Source organism: Acomys minous (genome assembly GCF_964271855.1).
Source record: "Acomys minous genome assembly, chromosome: 7".
In the NCBI taxonomy this organism is placed as follows: domain Eukaryota; kingdom Metazoa; phylum Chordata; class Mammalia; order Rodentia; family Muridae; genus Acomys; species Acomys minous.
In genome coordinates, this window is record NC_140488.1 from 89,389,184 (window position 1) to 89,406,733 (window position 17,550).

At 35.4% G+C, this 17,550-nt stretch overlaps 1 protein-coding gene across 10 annotated transcripts in view; it reads right to left on the reverse strand.

The window, feature by feature from the left end:
• The window catches only part of DMD (dystrophin), a gene marked incomplete at its 3' end in the record, with an annotated part of 2,106,393 nt that overhangs the window by 1,323,040 nt on the left and 765,803 nt on the right, over positions 1-17,550 (reverse strand). For all 10 annotated transcript variants that reach the window (XM_084788839.1, XM_084788837.1, XM_084788840.1 and 7 more), the window contains one exon: positions 11,152-11,239. In XM_084788839.1, the coding sequence (XP_084644965.1) occupies positions 11,152-11,239 (88 nt within the window). The remainder of the gene's footprint in view (positions 1-11,151; positions 11,240-17,550) is intronic.

Genomic DNA, 17,550 nt, shown 5'->3' on the forward strand with positions numbered 1-17,550 from the left:
GAGGCTCCAACATTATAAAGTGTATTGGGTGACTGGTCAGGAAGTAAACCGTCTTAAGTCAATTTGTACATTTTGGAAGTTGCCAACCTGCACTGCTGGTTAAGTAAGGAATTTAAGTTATATTCCTTCTCAAGTCTCTGAGGGGCATTGAAGACAAGATAGTATAGTTTTACAACCAAGTTTAGTTGGTTAGGGGACAAGATCATTTTAGATCAAGATAAAGAAGATAAGCTATTAGAGTTGAGACAGGATAGATATTGAAAATATCAAAATTCCATGTAAGTTTCCTGAAACATTATTTTGTAGTGAACATCATGTGTCTTGTTTAACTATTATTTTAATTTTTATCATAGATGATAATTTACACTCTGGTATAATCATAAAAAAATCACCAGCAGTGATTTGACTTCACCTTGAAGACAACATTTGTAGGAAAAAGTCTATCCATTTATACTAAATAAGTTTTAATGATTCAGCTCTTATTTTCCTTTCTATAAATAAAAAGAGAGGATTATACAAGTCACATATGAGAAAGATGCATTTTGACTTTTTAAGTGTGTCACTAAAGGAAGTATTGGAAATTATGACTTACACAAATATTAATTTCATTTTCAGTTTTAGGAACCATATCCCCTTGGCTCATTACTAAAGAAGCAGATAAGAAATTTGAAGATGAATCCTTCTAAGTTACATTTGGACAGGTACTTAGGTAGTTACTGCATTTCTAACTTATCTCATAATTTGCAAACTTGAGAAAATAAGTATTATGTAGTTTACTTTTAAAAAATAAAAGTGAGTAAATACATCAAAATATGTGAATAATTTTTTAGTAACTATGTAAATAGTTTTCATTAATAGAACAATAGAATAATGGCTATATTAAATGCTTATCTTCATTGTGTCCCTAACTGGCTTAATCCTAATCAAAATAACCCTAAGGTCATCATCACCAACAGACAAATTAGGAACATAAATTTTTATTAATGTAAACAAGAAAATTAAAAAAAATATACTCCCTACCCTGTTGATCTATTCCACGTACTATTTTCCTTCAAAGGCAATATTTTCCAAACAAAATAATCAATACTATTTCTCAAATACTATTAAATGTTCTCTCTTAAATAGAATTTACCAGGTAATTAGTTTTTGTTAGGGGTATGCTACATGCTGATATTTTCTGTATTACTCCAGAAATTCTAATGATGAAAACCTATAAAAATGATTTTCATACTTATCATTAACATTTCATCTCTCTACTCAGTTTCACTTAATAAAAACTAAAAATATTGCTATTCATTTGTAATATAAAAAGCTTTTAAAATAATACAATCCATGTGTATACAAGATGATCTGAAAAAAAGATGATCTGAGGTTTGCTTGATATTTTATTATAAAATAAACCATTTGAAATTGAAAGTATAGATTTTACATCAGAAATATTTAAATACAAAGATGATAATGTAGTTCTAGGGAAATTTCATGTAATAATTTTAGAACTAGTTTGGATTATGTAATTATACGTGACTGGATAGCCTATTAAAACCATCATTCAAAATCACCAAACAAAATGTAGCTACCATATTGTTTTGGGTTTTGTTCATGTTTCTATGCTGGTCTTTAGTCATCTTGATGTGTCTGATGTTGGGGGGTATCTTCTGGGGTCCCTCACTGGTCATTGAGAGCAGTTTGTTAGTGAGTACTTTTAGGTTGAGGTCCTTCACCTGTGGTGGTCAGGAAACTATTCCCTGGTTTTGGATCCTAAAGACTTTACTTCACACCCTGGGTTCCCCACTGGGTCAGCCAAGGTAGGTGCTGGTGTTCTGCAGCTCAAGTATCAGTTTGAGGTAGAGTATGTAGAATCGGTTTTCTTGTGTTTGGCTGAGCTTTGAATATCCTGCCTTGGGGCCCTGGGGCTTTGGGTCCTAGGCTCAGGTCACCCTAGACTGCCTGAACCCCTGTTGGCATCTAGAAATTGTTTAGATTCCCGCCTGTTCCAACCAGATAGTGAAGCCTATGTTCTGCCTGCCTAGGATAGAGCAACTACTGCCTCTTGATTGTTGTTTGTTGGCTAGATATTTGCTCTATCTCCTCCAACCTGCCCAGCCACTCACAAGAGTGTGTGAATCCCAGCTAGGCTGTGGAACCTGGCTAGGCTGGGACAGTTGTGACCAGTTGTGCCAGGGTAGTCTTCTGGGGCTAAATGTTCAGTTTCTGCCCAGCCCTGGTCAAAGGGATGTTGCAGTCTTTGACTCCTGGCAGTATCTCTGGTCTCAGATCACACCGCTGTGGCTGTGTATCCCTGATTTCAACAGCTTGCAACTTGTAGGCGGGGTCCAGACCAGGCTCTGTGTGCTGGATTGTTCTCTGTTGTGTTTCCTTCTCAGAGCTCGCAGAAGCTGGGGACTGTACCCACCGCTGACTGGGTGCCTGAATGGCACCTAGGCCTTCTGTGGGCTTGCGTGGGCCAGGGGGTGGTTCACAGGTTCAAATACATCCTCATAGCTTTCCCTAGTCCAGAGGGATCAAGGCACCCTTGCTGCAGACTCAGTCCCAAAACTGAGTTTGGCCATCAAGCAAGGCCACTGCGTTTCATTCTCAGGGCGCACAGAGAATGGGAATGTACCCACTGCAGACTGTGTGCCTGACTGGTGCCTAGGCTTTCTGTGGGCTTGCGTGGGTCAGGGGGTGGGTCACAGGTCCCAATTCACCCTCAAACTATGGTACCAACAAGGACAATACATGCAATAAACGTGGAACCCCTACCCAGATCTAGCGAAGGAACAGGACATTTTCTACCAATGAGTGAAGTGTGGGGACTGACTTTCACATGAACTCTAGTGCCCCATATTAGACCACATCCCCTTGATAGGGAGGCCTGGTGGCACTCAGAAGAAGGATAGCAGGCTACCAAGAAGAGACCTTACACCCTATGATCATATACAGTGGGAGGAGGTCCCCCTCAGTCACAGTCATAGGGGAGGTGAATAGGGTAAAAGTGGGAGGGAGGGAAGAAAGGAGGGAGGAATAAGAGGAAAGAAGGGATGGGATAACAATTGAGATGTTATATGAATGAATTAATAAATAAATTAATTAAAAATGTAGCTACCAAAAATGTAGTCACCAATATTCTATGAATATTTCCATCTTCTGTATATTAATTGATTTATTCAATTCTCAATTGACATGTTTTCTTGTTTTTACATTTAATGAAACACAGTTATGAGGCTCATTAAAAAGAAGAAAATGAATTGATTTCTTATGAAGATAATTGAATTTATTAGTGCCAACATAGCAATTAAAAGTAAAATTAATTCATATATAAAATATATGGTACAGAATATAGGCAGTTTCTGAAAATGCTGATATATACAAAAAATATGTTTTATTTGTTTATCATAATGATTGCTGGAGTACCAAAAAAGCCATAAAAAAAACTTGTGAAGTTGCATTGTTTGTGATTTTTATGTTTACTTTTATTAGAAACAGATACAAGTTTAGAACACACAATTTGGGAAATAAAGTTTACTCAATGAATTTATAGTATTCTACACAAGGATTTTCTAATACTATTTTGCAAGGAATAATTGTAATTTTTAAAATAGAAAGACCAAGCTCACCATCAGTTACTTATGTGTAAGGAGTCAACTTCATGTGGGACCCTAGTATATAGAGCAGTTGCTATCTCTGACATGGACTCTGTCACCTGCTTTTAGATCAGTTTTCTTTAGCTGGGTTGTGTTTTCTGACGTCAGTATAAGAGGAGGCAGCCAGTGGACTTCATGTGCTATGGTGAGTTTAAACAGGAGGTGATCCCCTGTTCTGAGAAGGGGAGGGGGAAGGAGGGAAGATGGTAGAAGGATGGGACTGGAAGAAGAGGAGGGAGGGGGCTACATTCAGAATCTAAAGTGAATAAATAAATACATTTATAAACAAATAGAATAAGAATATGATGCTAACCTTATGGTTGTGCCTCACTTGTAAAAACAAGTGAAAAGTAAGTTTTAATTCCAAGGACACATCTTTTTATAAGACAAGGCACCATATAAAACAAGATAAATACTAGTATTATTAGGCTGAAAGCTTCCTCCAAATTTTCGGTAATTCTTAAATATATTGTTAAAATTAATTTTTAAAAATTATTATTGCTGGGACTCCAAGATGGAGGCAAGCAGCGTGGAAAGAGTTTAGAAGCTGCAGTAAATGACTCAGGGAACTGCATGAAATTCTTAACCAGGAACACCAAGTTCCCCATCCCACTACAGTAGGAGTACTCCACAGTTCAAAAGGAACAAAATACAGAAAACCCATGTACCCTTGAACACGAGAGGAGCATAGATGCAGCACCATAGTTGCAGCAACTGCAGCTGAGGTTGGCAGCTGGGAAGCATCTGACAGAGGTGATTGGTGTGGTGACTAGCGGGAATTGCTGTGAGAGAGGGGATTTAGTGCAAGATTTGAGCCCTGTGACCCTAGCTCAACACAGCACCTAGTTCAGGCCCTGAGACCCAAACTGGATTCTATGTCTGGTATGGGCCCTGAAACTCTAGCTAAGATTGAGCTTGGTAGCAGTTTGGGCCCTGAGACACAAACTGGACTTGCTTTGGGCTCTGATACCCTGACTGAGGTCAGCATACATTTTGGGCCCAAGACCCTGGTTGGACACAGCACTAACTGGACTAAGTGCATGGGTTAGGCCCCAAGACCCATGTAAGTCCAGAGACATGAACTGGACTCAACAATCAGGTTGGATCCATAGATGCTAACTGGACTCAGTGTGTGTATGGTTTGGGCCCTGTGACACTAACCTGGACTCTGTGAGCGGTCTGCGTCCGGGAACCACAGACAAGTGGAGCATCAGAGCTCCAGGACTAAAGAAATCTTGGGGAGGCAGGGTGGAGAGTGGCCATCAGACCCCCTCCACCCCACCTGTGTTCGTCTCTAGAGCCCTCCAGTGCCACGAGAGGGGACCCAGAAAACTGTGGACACTTTGGCCTGAGGCAGTGAGCATTCTGAGACCCAGGACAATTCCTGGACCCACAGTACAGGGGAGCTGGGGATCACTGGCTGTGAGAGACCCAAACTACTGGGCTGGCCTTCTGCCATCTAGAGCAGTGAAGCATCAGAGTTTCCGGTCTAGGGAAATCATGAGGAAATGGGTGAATCTATACGCAGACTCCCTCTACCAAACTACAGAAGCTACCACCCAAAAACAGAGAGGGCAAGATGACTAAAGACAGCATAAAATCATACACAAAAAACCCAAAACAATATGGCATCTCCAGATGCCAGCTATCCCAAAGAAAGCAACCCAGAAAACTCAAATACAACGGATATACAAGAAAATGACCTCAAATCCTTAGTAAAAAGGATGATAATGGAGGAAACAAATAAAATTTGTAATCAGATGAAGGAAGATGCAGCCAAACAGGCGGAAGACATAAAAGAGGCCTGTAGAAAGGCAGTGGAAAAAATTCAGGAAAACACAAACAACCAGATGAAGGAAATCAATAAAACAGTTCAAGCTCTGAAGGCCTATAGGGAGGCAATGGGAGAAATTCAGGAATATACAGTCAGATGAAAGAAATCAATAAAACAGTTCAAGATCTGAAGATGAAAATGGATACAATGATAAACACAAAGAAGAAAATCGGGAACATGAGAGCTCAGACAGGAAGGCAAGCAAATCAGAATCCAAGAGATGGAGCAATGAATCTCAGGTGTAGAAGATACAATCATAGATCTTGAAGGAACCATTAAAGAAAATGCTAAATCTGAAAAAATCCTGACACAAAACATCCAAGAAATCAAGGATACCATGAAAAGAAGAAATCTGAGGATAATAGGCATTGAGGAAAGAGAAGATGCTAGACTCCAAGGCCCAGAAACTATTCTCAACAAAATCATAGAAAAAAACATCCCCAATCTAAGAAAGAGATGCCTCTAAATATACAAGAGGGCTACAGAATACCAAATAGAATAGACCAGAAAAGAAAAACATCCTGTCACATAATAATCAAAACAGAAATATATAGAACAAAGAAAAAATATTAAAAGCTACAAGGGAAAAGGGCCAAATAACATTTAATGGCAAACCTATCAGAATTACACCCGACTTCTCAGCAGAGACCATAAAAGCCAGAAGGGCCTTGACAGAGGTCCTGCAAACCCTAAGATGCCATAGACTACTTTATCCAGTGAAACTATCAATAACCATTGAAAGAGAAAACAAAATATTCCATGACAAAAAAATTCAAGCAGTATCTATCCACAAATCTGGACTTACAGAAGTTACTAGAAGGAAATGTCCACCCAAAAGGGACAAGTTACAACCAGAACTACACATTTAATAGATAACTAAACCATCGTAAAAACATAACCATATAAACTGTAACCAACATCAAAATAAATGGACTTAACAATTACAGGTCATTAATATCTCTAAACATCAATGGTCTCCATTCTCCAATAAAAAGACACAGACTAACTAAATGAATGGATGAATGGAATAAACAAGATCCAACATTCTTCTTCATTCAAGAAACACATCTCACCCATAAAGATAGACATTACCTCAGGGTAAAAGGCTGGAAAAATATTCTAAGCAAATGGTCACGAGGAGAAAGCTGGTGCAGCTATTTTAATATCTAACAAAATAGACTTTCAACAAAAATTAATCAAAAGGGATGAGGATGGACACTTCATACTCATCAAAGGTAAAGTCAACCAAGATGACATCACAATTCTGAACATCTATGATCCCAATACAAGGGTACCCGCATTTGTAAAAGATCTATTGATGAAGTTTAAACCACACATCCATCACCACACAATAATAGTGGGCAACTTCAACACCCTACTCTCACTGAAGGATAGGTCATTGAAACAGAAACTAAGCTAAGAAATAACATCATTAACCAGTGCCATGAATCAAATGGATCTAACAGATATCTACATAATTTTCACCCTAACGAAAATGAATATACCTTCTTTTCTACACCTCATGGAACCTTCTCCAAAATTGATCACATCGTAGGTCACAAAGCAAGCATTAACAGATACAAGAGGATAAAAATAATATCTTGTATCATATCAGATCACCATGGTCTCAGGTTGTACTTCAACAACAACAGAAATAACAAAAAGTCTACACATATATGGAAACTAAACAACTCTCTGCTTAATGACACATGGGTCAGGGAAGAAATAACAAAAGAAATTAAGGACTTCCTGAAATTCAATGAAAATGAAGGAACAACATACCCAAATTTGTGGGATACATTGAAAGCAGTGCTAAGAGGAAAATACATAGCACTAAGTGTCATTACAAAGAAATTGGAAACATCTCACATAAGCAACTTAATGACACAGCTGGAAGCGCTAGGAAAAAAGAAGCAGAAACACCAAAGAGGAGTAGACATCTGGAAATAACCAAACTCAGGGCTGAAATTAATAAATTAGAAACAAAGAGAGCAGTCCAAAGAATCAAAAAACCAAGAGCTGCTTCTTTGAGAAAATCAACAAGATGGACAAATTGTTAGCCATACTAACCAAAAAGCAGAGAGACAGTATCCAAATCAACAAAATCAGAAATGAAAAGGGAGACATAACAGCAGACACTGAAGAAATACAAAGAATAATAAGATCCTACTTAGAAGGAATATATGCCACAAAATTTGAAAATGTAAGGGAAATGGATGATTTTCTTGATCAATTTCACTCGCCAAAATTGAGTGAAGAACAGATAAACAAGCTAATAGTCCCATTTCCCCTATAGATATAGAAACAATCATTGATAGTCTCCCAACCAAAAAAAGCCCAGGGCCAGATGGTTTCAGTGCAGAATTCTACCAGACTTTGAAGGATGAGCTAATATCGATACTCTTCAAGCTACTCCAAAAGATAGAAATGGATGGAACATTACCAAATTCATTCTATGAAGCCATAGTTACATTAATACCTAAACCTCACAAAGACTCAACAAAGAAAAAGAATTTCAGACCAATTTCTCTTATGAATATTGATGCAAAAATACTCAATAAAATATTCGCAAAATGAATACAAGAACACATAAAAGATATCATTCACCATGACCATGTAGGCTTCATTCCAGGCATGCAGGGATGGTTTAATATATGGAAATCCATCAAAGTAATCCACCATATAAACAAACTGAAAGTAAAAAAAAAAAAAAAAAAAACACATGATCATCTCCTTGGATGCAGAGAAAGCATTTGATAAAATCCAACACTCATTCATGTTTAAAATTTTGGAGAGATCAGGTATACAAGGCACGTACCCCAACTTAATAAAGGCTATATACAGCAAGCCAATAGCCAAAATCAAATTACACTGAGAGATACTCAAGGAAATTCCTCTAAAATTGGGAACAAGGCAAGGCTGCCCACTCTCTCCATATCTCTTCAATATAGTACTGGAAATTCTAGCCAGAGGAATAAGACAACAAAAGGAGATCAAGCGGATCAAATGGGAAAGTAGGAAATCAAATAATCCCTATTTGCAGATGATATGATAGTATACATAAGTGACCCCCCAAATTCCACCAGAGAATTCCTATAGCTGATAAACACCTTCAGCAAATTGGCTAGACACAAAATTAACTCCAAAAGTCAGTAGCCTTCCTATATACAAATGACAGTCATGCAGAGGAACAAATTAGGAAAATTACACCCTTCACTTTAGCCACAAGCAATATAAAATATTGAGGAGTTACTCTAAACAAACAAGTGAAGGACTTGTTTGAAATAATTTCAAAACTATGAAGAAAGAGATTGTAGGTGGCATGAGAAGATGGAATGATCTCCCTTGTTTGTGGATAGGGAGAAATAACATGGTAAAAAAGGCCATCTTTCCAAAAGCAGTTTACAGATTCAATGAAATCCCTATTAAAATACCTACACAGTTTTTAAAAAGACATTGAAAGTTCAATTCTCAACTTTATATGGAAAAACAAAAAACCAAGAATAGCTAAAATAATCTTGTACCTGATTTCACACCTGATTTCAAGCTGTACTATAAATCAACAGTAATGAAAACAACATGCTACTCGAATAGCAATAGGCTGGTTGATCAGTGCAATTGAATAGAAGGCCCAGAAATGAACACACACACACATGGTCACTTGATTTTTGACAAAGAATCCAAAGATATTCAATGGAAAAATGATAGCATCTTCATCAAATGGTGCTGGTCTAACTGGATGTCTACATGTAAAAAAATAAAATTAGACCCATATTTGTCTCCATGTCCTCAAGTACAAATGGATCAAAGACCTCAACATAAAACCAGAGACACTAAATCGGTTAGAAGAAAAAGTGGGGAAGAGCCTGGAAAACATTGACACAGGAGACAACTTCCTGAACAGAATGCTAACAGCCCAGGCCTTACAGTCAAAAATAAATAAATGGGACCCCATGAGGCTGAGAAGCTTCTGTAAGGCAGAAGACACTATGTATAGAACAAAGTGGCAGCCTACAGACTGGGAAAAGATCTTCACCAACCCTACATCTGACAAAGGCCTAATATCCAAAATATATAAAGAACTTAAGAAATTAAACACCAGCAAACAAAATAACCCAATAGAGAAATGGGGCTCAGAACTACACAGGGAATTCTCAACAGAGAAATATCGAATGGCTGAGAAACACTTAAAGAAATGCTCAACATCTTTAGTCATCAGAGAAATTCAAATCAAAATGACTCTGTGGTTCCATTTTACACCCATCAGAATGGCTAAGATAAAAAATTCAAGCAACGGCACGTGGTGGTGAAGATGTGGAGAAAGTAACATTCCTTCATTGCTGGTAGGAGTGCAAACTAGTACAACCACTTTGAAAATCTATCTGTTTTTTTTTCTGGCTTCTACACATATTTTTTTTATTAATTTATTCTTGTTACAGGGCTTCCTCAAGAGCCAGCTATTCCACTCATTGGAATATACTCATAAGATGCTCCAGCACATAAGGTTGTATGCTCAACCATGTTTATAGCAGCCTTATTCCTAATAGCCAGAACATGGAAACAGCCTAAGTGTCTCTCAGTAGAAGAATGAATAAAGAAACTGTGGTACATTTGCACTATGGAATACTACTCAGCTATTAAAAACAAGGCATTTCTGAAATTTGTGGACAAATGGATTGAACTAGACATGATCATAATGAGTGAGTTAACCCAGAAGCAGAAGAGTCAAATGGCATATACTCTGTTAAAACTGGACACTAGCCAAAGGGGCATGTCCCATGAAAGTCTTCACTTACCAGGAAAGTAGGACAGAGGGAGGACATTCTATTAGGACTCTAGGTGAGAGAAACATGGGAGAATGGGGAAATAGAAGGATCCAGGGGGTCCTAGAAACCTATAAGAAGGACATTATGATTGGTGGATCTGGGCCCAGGGGTCCTTCTCAAAGTAAGGCACCAGCTGAGGACAATATGTGCAGTAAACTTCTAACCCCTACCCAGATCTAGCCAATGGACTGGACATTCTCCACAGTTGAGTGTAGAGTGGGGACTGAAATTCACACGAACTCTGGTGCTCCATATTTGAGCAAGTCCTCTGGATGGGGAAGCCTGATGGCACTCAGAGGAAGGATAGCAGACTACCAAGAAGAGACTTGATACCCAATGAGTATATACAGGGGGAGGAAGTCCCCCTCAATCACAGTCATAGGGAAGTAGAGTAGGAGGAAAGCAGGAGGGAGGGAGAAATGGGAGGATACAAGGGATGACATAACAATTGAGATGTAACATGAACAAACTAATATATATATATAAAGAAAATTATTATTGCCTTTACTTAGTATTATTCAATTGTTTCCATGAGTAATTACTTCACAAAAGCTCTGCTTTTTTACATTTACTTAAATAAATTTTACCAGAATTTGATGAAAATTTATCTCTTTCCATTTGACTTATAAAATATTCTACTATCTCAGTTTTGACCAATCAACTCAAGCTGAATTTCCCCCAATAATTTGTTTGGCATGAAAGAAAAATAATAATAAAAATACAAACTCCTGTTAATTTAAACTTGTATCTAGGAAGCGCTTTTCTGCTATAATTCAGCTGATAAATATGAACCTATGGGCTTTTCAAATCCCTAAGAAGATTATTTAAATCAACTTCATGTAATTACCATTTGCCATCTGTTCCACCAGGGCCTGAGCTGATCTGCTGGCATCTTGCAGTTTTCTCTGCTTCTCGGCTTTTTCTCGTGTTATGGCCTGCAGCATGATAGCAAAGGTGAGTATTTCAGTACAAAGATTCTGAAACTTCACAGTAATTATAACTGCAACCTGGGTTTTCAAGCCATATGATACTTTATTTTATACTTCATCATGGAAAATTTAAAGATTGTTTCTCAGCAATATAGTTTTCAAAGTTTTTCCATTTTCAAATTCTAAGAACCTTCTGAACTGTTAGTTCAGAATTCCTAAGTAGAATTAATCTTATAACAATAAATATTAAATACTTCAATGTAACAAAATATCACCTGCCAATTATCTTACTAATAGCTATGTAAACATAAACACTTTAAATACAAGGAATTAAAGCTATACATTACCATTGCTGTTAAAATATGTCATCTAGGAAAACAAGATAATTCATCAAGTAAAACTGATCACTGCTACCCTAAAAACCTGAGTTCAATCCCCTGAACCTACAAGGTAGAATTCCTACAAGTTGCTTCCTGAAGGGTGTTCTGTGACTGCCATACATATGATATAGTATACTCATATGCTTATAGATAGACACGCAAAATGATAAATAATTATAACTGATTTTTAATGTGACTATAGCTACACATGATATCTTTATCTTCAACATACTCATTACCAGAGAAAGAAAGCTATAAATAAGTTAACTATATTAGATTTACTATACTGCAATTAATAAAATAAGTAACACTTCTGTTATTAACAGTTACCAGAAAAATATTCCACATTAGATTCAGTTAGTCTAGATTTATTTTTCAAATCAAAACTTATTTTTCATCTATTTGATTTTAAAGAAGCATTCCTTGAATCAATATTAGAATACAGTTAGCATGTCATATAACTTGGACATTAAATAATGCTTTTTAGAACATGTTTGCAAATAGCTATACATGAGAACAAATAGGTGAAAGGTTTCCAGTTACACAGAAATTATTCTTAATTTAATGTAATCGTTGATGTAAAGTAATTTATATTAATATTTTGCATGTGGCCAGTATTATCTCTAATTTTAACAGGTTGCTCCAATGTCTTCATGGTGAAAGCAAGTGAAGGCAGAAGATATAAATGTATACAGATAATAGTGTAACATCAGAAATAGAGAGAAATAAATATCTTTGACAGATTTTTTTATAACAAATCACTCATCCTACAATGTATTATTAAAATTCACTACAAAAGAAAAGTAAACAAATGGGTTCCCTGGCATTATTTGAAGTATCTCCAGCCTAGATGGAAAACATACATATTATACTATGCTGAAAAAGATAGCAAAGAGAAATTCTGTGTTTATCCTTGGTGCAAAGATATGAAAGTGAAAAGACATGTTTTAATATTTTGGATTTCATTTAAAATTTTCCCAACATATACATTGTGTTCCCAGAATCCCATTCCATTTAACAGGAAAAGCTCTAGGACATTTCAAAATTCAATTTCATAAAGAGAAAATTGGACAAACGTGAAGAGTTCTAACTGAGCTGAGAAGTTCATGAAAATAAAAGTTACACCAGTATTTCTATAAGATTAAGATCAAAGGTAAAGTTCTAGAATTCCCCTTTCCTTGACTGTTAAATTTTTGTGTTACAAATTCTATGTGATTAGCAGATTATTGACATATGATTCCAATAACTCATTTTGCTTTTCACCTAAAATAATTATCCATAGTACACTCTAAGCACACAAGGAAGGAAATAATTCTAAGTAATTGCTTATTATTAACTACCAAGAGCAACAGGTGGTTATGAGTTATTCTTGTTTGAATTTCCATATATAGAATTATAAAATAAAAGCCGGGCAATGTGGCTCTGGCCTTTAATCCTAGCACTTGGGAAGGCAGAGACAGGTGGATCTTCGTGAGTTTGAGACCAGCAAGGTCCTACAAAATGATTCCTGGACAGGCAAGGCTACACAGAAAACCATGTTTCAAACACACACACACACATAGACACACAGACACACGTACACACAGGTATATAATAAATTAAAAATCCTGGTTTGAGTAGAGTAAAATAAACAAAGATAGTAAACACTAAACTGATGCTCTTTTTTTTTAAAGTTTTAGTTATGGGGATGGGGTGCTTTTCTTCATGATTAAGAGAGCTCCTCCTAAAAGTATAAGGACCACAGTTTGGATCTCAGCATCTACCTATGAAATATGGCTTCCCTGGGGAAATCTATAACCAAAGTTCTAGAAGAGATGGGAGGATTGTTAGCACTTGTTGGCTTTTAGCCTAGGTAAGAAAATTCAAGCTCTATATTCCCTGTAAGATCATAGCACTGAAGGAAAATTGTGGAGAATAAATGTCACCAAAGTCCTACTCTGGCATCCACTTATGTGTCCTCTTATGTCCACTCATATATACATAAACACACTCAGAGAGAAGGAAAGAGAGAGAATCACACATGCACACATAAATAAATTTTAAGTTTTATTATCACAGTCATTTCTTATTTGATGAAATTGATATTTTACTTTTCTTACAAAAATTATATAAATCATTAGACTACCACCTAGACTTCACAAATAAGTACTATATGTATAATATCCTCCCAAATGCCATTATGATAGTCTCTTTATTCAAAGTGTCTAATAAAATTGTCCATTAGCAATGATATTTAGAGAAGTAAACTTACAATAGACAATTTCAGGAGTAATATCAGTAATTAAACTATTTTGATAACCACAACAAAACAAATACCTATAGGATAAAAATTGTTACTGTTCAGTTTTGACATGGGAAAAAGGTAAGACACAAACTAGTTTGGGAAACATTTGAAAGTATTAGTATTGTCATTTCAAAAACCCTTATACTGCCTAAAAATTATATTTTATACATGTTGTTTCTAACTCACTTCACAACATTTATGAGGTAGTAGAAAGTAGCATTATTGTATCCAATTTTATACAAGTTAAACAATAACACTAAGTGACAAATCAATAGGAACAGACTTTGAAAATGTGTAGGTCTAAAAGAAGAAACCATTTCTTCTGTTTACAAGTGTAACACTCTCAAGCCAAGCAAGAGTGTAATCCCAGCATTCAGGGAGACAGGGGCAGGTAGATCTATGTGAGTTTGAGGCCAGTCTGGTCTACAAAGTGAGTCCAAGACAGCCAGGGCTGTTACACAGAGAAATCCTTCTTGAAAAACAAAATAAAAGAAAAGAAACAAGTTCAGCACTCTCTCAAACACAATTTTCTTCTAGGAATATATCACTGAAAATTCACCCAATAAGCTTGAGTATACTAGAACATAACTCATCGTAAAGGTTAACCTATGTTGTTCATTCAGCATGGGCACTAAGATGTTAAAAACATGCATGGCACTGGCACTGGTAACAAACATCTGATAGTTCAATTGCTGGACCATTTGTAAGATGCACACTATATGGCCAAGGAACAACTTATGAGTATATAGGTATAGAGGCCTTACAAAAACAATGTTAGCACTATATATAAACTTGTCAATTTTGAGTTCACATGGGCATTGTTAGGTCAAAGCACATAAAAGGGAATATTGAATAAAGAGAAATTTAAACACAAAGATCATAACTAGACAATAAACAGTCTACAAAACTTTAAATTTCACAGACAGTTGTGGATGTTTGATCACTAATAAACAAAGTGCAACAAATAGGTGGTAAAGATAGTAAGAAAAAATGGTTATAAGTAAGTATTCATTGTTATTTATTTTTATTTGTATGTTTAGATGTTGTTTGCTTTTCCAGTTTTTATTTTTGAGTATTATTTGCTCAAACTTTTAGAATTATGTCTGCTGTATACTGGATTCTTAAAATATCTCAATAAAATAATTCAAAATTTCTGAGCTACAAAGTTGCCTCTATTACCTAACAATTGTAAAGAACAAGAGAGGTGGCTCAGCAGTTAAAATCACTGTTTATTCTCCCAGAGGTCCTGAGATCAATTCCCAGCAACCACATAGTGGCTCACAACCATCTATACTGGGATCTGATGCTTTCTTCTTGCAGGCAGGTGTACATGCAGATAGAGAACTAATATACAAATAAATCCCTTTTTAGAAGAAAGAAAAAAAAGACTTCTTATAAGACCAAACAATACTTTTTAAAATAGAAAATAGGACAATAATAATTATTAATCTTGGTAAGACATTAAGAATAAATAAATGCAATATTTTCCTCATTTTAATTTAGGATTATCTCAATCATCTTAAAACAGAAGAAAATTGACACAAGATCTGAGCCTATGTGAGCAATATCCACATTGAAAGTTGAGAGAGAAGAAAACCATGATCAATATAGATTGTATGAGAAAATAAAAAAAATCAAAGAAAACAAAAAAGTCTAAATAGATTTTACTGTCCATCAGTGAAATGAATGAATATGCATATATCCTTAAATATATGGGCATTTCTTTTAAGGTATTTGGGGTCAGTAATATCTAATATTTTACCACTTTCCATTTCCTCAGAGATGCATGCATTATGAACAAAATCATATCAACCACAAACAATATCCTGGAATTGGTTTTGAGAAGGAACATGTTGATCTTCCATTTGTTTATATTATGGAGTTTAAAATGGTCTAAAACGTAAATAAACTAAACCAAGAGCAAATCCAAAGTAATCTATTGCCTTATTCAGTCTTAACCAAATTGCCACTATCGAGGTCAGCAATGCCTACTCAGTAATTGTAGACCATAGCTGACTTTCAGTACTCAGTTTACTTACAATCTTAAATTAATCCATGGAATTCTGTATTCTTCAAAAAAATAATTTTTTATTTTTATTTTTTGTGGAATAGTAGCGTGCATAACATCACCCAAACTTCAAGAGCACCTTTACCTGGTGTTATTTCCTGGTTCCATTTCACCTCCTTGAGCTATAGCTTCCAAATATCACTTTATTTAATTTAACTGAACTTAATCAGGCCAAATTTCAAAAAAAGATATCAGCTAAAAATACTTCTTTAGTCCTTTTTTCCCCACAAAGAAATCAAAGCATCTTAATGGTTTGGGATCAGGACAAATTGTAAGAATATTTGCTAAGCAAGAGTTAGGCCATGGGCTCAATCCCTTTCAACACAAATAATCCTTATTAGCACAAATACACATGAGTGTGTGCATGCACAACACACACACACCCCATTCCTTTTGGCTTTAATATCTAAACATATGCAGATGAAATAATAATAAAATTATTATTATAATTGTATAACATTATTATTAATATTTCATAATTACTATAATAGTAAAAACATTCATGCTAAAGGTGTATGTTTTGAAATACAGTATTAAAGGTAAGAAACACAGTTTATTGGTAAAATGCAATGCCAGAGTTTCATCTCTAGTATTGTAAAATATGTAGCCATATATGCCTACATATATGTTCTCAAGGTAGCTAAAAAAAGCAAGTCACATCAAGGACCAAGCTCAGTAAATTCTCAATTCCTATTTCTAGTCCTAACTCCTTTAAATTTTAGAATTTGTTTCCTGTAACTAAAGTCTTTGATTATTTTTCTCCAGACACATGTGTTCTTGTTTCCAGATAGAATAGACAGGTTCTTATTTCAGAGATATGCACTGAATCATTTTCCCTGCTTGGCATAGATACACAACCATACACACACAGACACACACATGCACACATGCACTCATGCACACACACGTACAAGTTGACTACCTATCTCTCACTCATTTCTTCTCTAGTTTTGTCTATGACATTTATCACCAACATCATGTATTTTATACATGTGTATATCCCTTGATGAGTTGTGGACTATGTGATTCCAAGTATTCTCATCTGTCTTCTTGCACCAGTTATCACCAATCTCTAGAGTAATACTATATACATTTAATATACAGTAAAATACATATAGATATTTTCTAGAAAATTAAAATTAGTTACTTACTAAATGTGATTCTTTTCTTAAGTCAAATATGATAACTATACAATTTCAGACAGATTGTTTCTGAAAACATATCTATCCACATTCACTATTTCTCTAGCTATACTTCTCTGTAAAATAGTTCTACATTTATATATGCTACTTATCATATGTATTATTTTTGTGTGTATAAACATATAAGTATTTTAATATCAAATTCACTTTTATATTGCAGTAGAGTAGTTTTTAAGCATCTATTTACCCATAGAATAGCAGATGTTTTGGTTAATATTTTTCCACATTTAAAATAGATTCTAAATTATTTACTATAATAGATACAAATTCAAGTCAAAACTATAGAACACCAAAAGGCTGTGATAGCCATTCCACCAGAAATAGAATATAAAATACAGGAGCATAAGTGTTCTTAATAGATCACCAGGAAATTATAATTCTAA